The following is a 3,553-nucleotide window of genomic DNA, read 5'->3' as shown; positions in this document are numbered from 1 at the left end:
CCTAAGTTAGGTTCCTGGGGAAGGTAACTTTGAGGGAGAACGCTGGTTAAGGGGCACCCTTGGGAACACCACCCGTACAAGGTGGGGGGAAGAAGCATGAGGGGGCAGAGGAAGACACTGGGCAGCAGTGCGGCCCAGTGAGGACCTCAGCCACCCCCTCAGGGCGCCCTGGAGCTGGGAAGCTGGGATGACCCTTCAGAGTTGTCCCAGGTTGGGATGAGGAGGTCAGGCCTTTACACTCCTGTAGCCCTCAGTCACGGGCTGTGGACCACCCTGGAAGTGGGCAAGGTGGATCTCTAGAGCCCAAGCAGTCCCCAAAGGAAGCAGAAAGCTGAGCTCTCTGTCAGCAGCATCTGGGCAGTTGGGAAAATAAGTCTTTGACTCCTGGAGGGGCAGATGGGCAACACATCACAGCATCCTCCATGAAGGAGAACCCTAGATTCCTGGAGAAAGCCTGACTCATTCCCTACCAAACTGAGAACCGGAGAAGAACTGAAGAGGCGGTGGGGATGGGAAGGGCTAACCAGGGATCAAGTCCGCCCAGCCCCAAAGGCTCGGAAGGATAGGAATGCCTTCCTCGGGCCAGGGCTGCCCAGGTCTAGTCTCCCCTCCCAGGTCTAGGGCTGCCCAGGTCTAGTCTCCCCTCCCAGGTCTAGGGCTCCCCCAATCCGCCCTCTGGCACACCTCACCTTCTGCCCATCCCTCCGAGGGCTAGGCTCTCCTTCACCTCGAGACCTTCCCACACGCCATGCCTCTCCCTCCGCCTGGGACGCCCGGCCGTCACCTCTCCCCTCACCCCACCTGAATCCTATTCCCCCTCAGGTGTCAGCTCAGAGCCCAAACCCCTCCCCTGAAGAGATGAAGTCCACCTGCTGGATGATCTCAGCTCCCTTCACTTCTCCATCCTGGGTAGTTCTTCTGTTTATTTCTAGACCATCCCAATTTCCGCTAACCCCATCAGCTTGGTAAAGGAAGGGACGGCGTCTGTTTTACTCACCATGGTTTTCCCGGTGCTTGGCACAAAGCCTGGCAACGAGCAGGCACTGATGAACACTGAGTGAATGAATGAATGCATGCATGAATGATTGAAGGCATAAATGAATGAACTCTAGCAATTCAGGGCAGCACCAGCAGGGTGAGAAGGGCCCCAGAACAGACCTCCAGTTCTGAGATGGTTCTAAAAATGATCCCACTCCAGAGATAACCCTCCAAACCCTGAGTTAGGTGCCCCAGCAAAATGCTCCAGCAGCGCCATTCTCCTGCCAGAGCCCTCGATTCATTCATTGCCTTGTAATTGCCTGTTCACTGATATTTTTTCGTCCCCACTACATTGCAATATCCATGAAAGCAGAAGCCATTTCTATCTTATTCATCATTTTATCCCCAGCACCTAGCACAGGGCCTGGCATATAATGGGTCCTTGAGAAATACTGCTTGATAAATAAAAAAGAGAGAAATGCATTTATTAAGGAGAATTCAGTGAAATATTTTCAAATTTACACTGGCATTAAAGTGAAATGTGATGGTGTTTAACTAGCTTCCAATAGAACTGTAAACAAAAGAGCAGGGATTTGGGGGGTCTTCTCTGAGGAATGGGGAAGCCCTGTGAACCCACAGAAGGGACCCCCCTTCCATGTGAAGCATAATGAAGCACCTGACACATCTGGTATATTTCAGTGATAGTTATAATGATAGCCACGCTATACCAAGGACTCACTGAGAGCTCAGCAAGATGCTAGGCACTTTATAAGACAGTATTATCTCTTTCCATGGATAGAAAATCACTGCAATGCAAGATTATCTCCATTTTCCAGATGATGAAATCAAGGCTTAAATAGATGTCACCTGCCCCAGGTGATCAAACTAGTTAGAGGGAGAGGAAGAATCGAGAACCAGGCATGCCTGATTTCAAAGCCTCTGCTCATCTTCAGAGCCATGGTAAGCTCTCCCTTCTACAGGATACAGTCTCTCCAAACAAGTGAATGCAGTGGGATGTTTAAATATGAGCACAAGAGTTGGAAAGATGGCGGCGGAAGAGCCAAGAAAAAAGATCCCTTTGGTTCCAGAAAATCTCCTGAAAAAGAGGAAGGCTTATCAGGCCCTGAAAGCCACCCAGGCAAAGCAGGCGCTTCTGCAAAGGAAGGAGCAGAGGAAAGGAAAAGAGATCAAGTTTAAGCGACTAGAATGGTTCCTACATGATTCCTGGCGGCAACTACGTGACAGGGTGTGACTCAGACGACTAGAAGTGAAACCTCATGGCTTGGAAGTGCCAGATAAACATTCCTTGGCCTTTGTTTTACGCATCGAAAGGATTAATGGGGTGAGTTTACTGGTGCAGAGGACCATTGCAAGACTTCGCCTGAATAAGATTTTCAGTGGGGTCTTTATGCAAGTAACTCCTCAAACCATAAAAACACTTCGTATAGTGGAACCTTATGTGACCTGGAGATTTCCAAATTTGAAGTCAGTTGGGGAACTCATCTTGAAACGTGGACAAGCCAAGGTCAAGAATAAAATCATCCCTTTGACAGACAACACAGTGATTGAGGAGCACCTGGGGAAGTTTGGTGTCATTTGCTTGGAAGACCTCATTCACGAAATTGCCTTTCCGGGGAAGAATTTTCAGGTGATCTCAGGGTTCTTGCGCCCTTTCCAACTCTCAGTGGCCCGTCACGCTACCAAGAATAGAGTGGGCTTCCTCAAGGAAATGGGCTCACCTGGCTATCGAGGTGAACGCATCAATCAGCTCATCCGGCAGCTGAACTAAACCCAGCATATCTGAAAGCACAGTGCATTGGAAGCATGTGTTTTTGTTTTATGGAATTGTTACCCAGTATCTTCAAGCAAGATTATTTTCTGCTGTATCTTCAGAAACTGGAGGGGAAGGGTCAGTGAAAAGATGGTGATGTTCAGGGCAGGCACTTTTCATCCCACTTCAGTTCCAAGAAAAAGTTCCTGTGTGTTTTCTGGAAAGACCGCCGTCCACCTCTGAAACCAGCAAAGGACCTGTGCCATGGCGGAGGGAGTCCTGTTTTATCACACCTATCCTGGGATTTAATGTTGGTGAACGAACGAATACCCACATATGAATACAAGACAGCAGTGGACCAGGCCCAGGGGCATATTGAACCTGGGGTATCCAAGGGCCTTGTTTTGGAAAGAACTTGAAATACAATTAGAAAGAAGTGTACAAAAACAATGTCCTAAAAAATAAATAAATAAATAAATAAATAAATACGAGCACAAAATAATACTGGGGTTACTTTAATTAAGCTTTTTAATATCTTAACACCATCCCAATTTCCACCATATCACACCCACAAGGAAGGCAGAGAGGAACTACATCTAGAGGACTGAATAAAGCATCCACTTGGAAATCTTGACAGTGGTCTGTCAGCGATTCCAATGACTTCTCTCTATATATCTATTCAACCAAGTCCCACAGGCAAGGTGCAAAGATTTGAAAAGCTCATGTGGAGTCTAAAGATTTTTCTATATGCACCCAAGGCAACCTACTCACGTTGAAAGTGTGTGTGTTTAAAATGCATTTCTG

The 3,553-nt window shown here is 47.9% G+C and overlaps 1 protein-coding gene across 1 annotated transcript; it reads left to right on the top strand.

Moving 5' to 3' along the window:
- The first annotated feature begins 2,015 nt into the window (after nucleotides 1–2,015).
- On the top strand, nucleotides 2,016–3,297 carry LOC309798882 (large ribosomal subunit protein uL30-like). The gene is given in 2 exon segments (XM_082611613.1): nucleotides 2,016–2,227; nucleotides 2,231–3,297. Coding segments are annotated over 2 exon segments (741 nt in total). The 5' UTR covers nucleotides 2,016–2,023; the 3' UTR covers nucleotides 2,768–3,297.
- The last annotated feature ends 256 nt before the right edge of the window (nucleotides 3,298–3,553 follow it).

This window comes from Mesoplodon mirus, assembly GCF_964341445.2.
Source record: "Mesoplodon mirus genome assembly, chromosome: 2".
In the NCBI taxonomy this organism is placed as follows: Eukaryota; Metazoa; Chordata; class Mammalia; order Artiodactyla; family Ziphiidae; genus Mesoplodon; species Mesoplodon mirus.
Note: the sequence above shows the minus strand (reverse complement) of the source record. Positions and strands in the feature narration are given on the sequence as shown.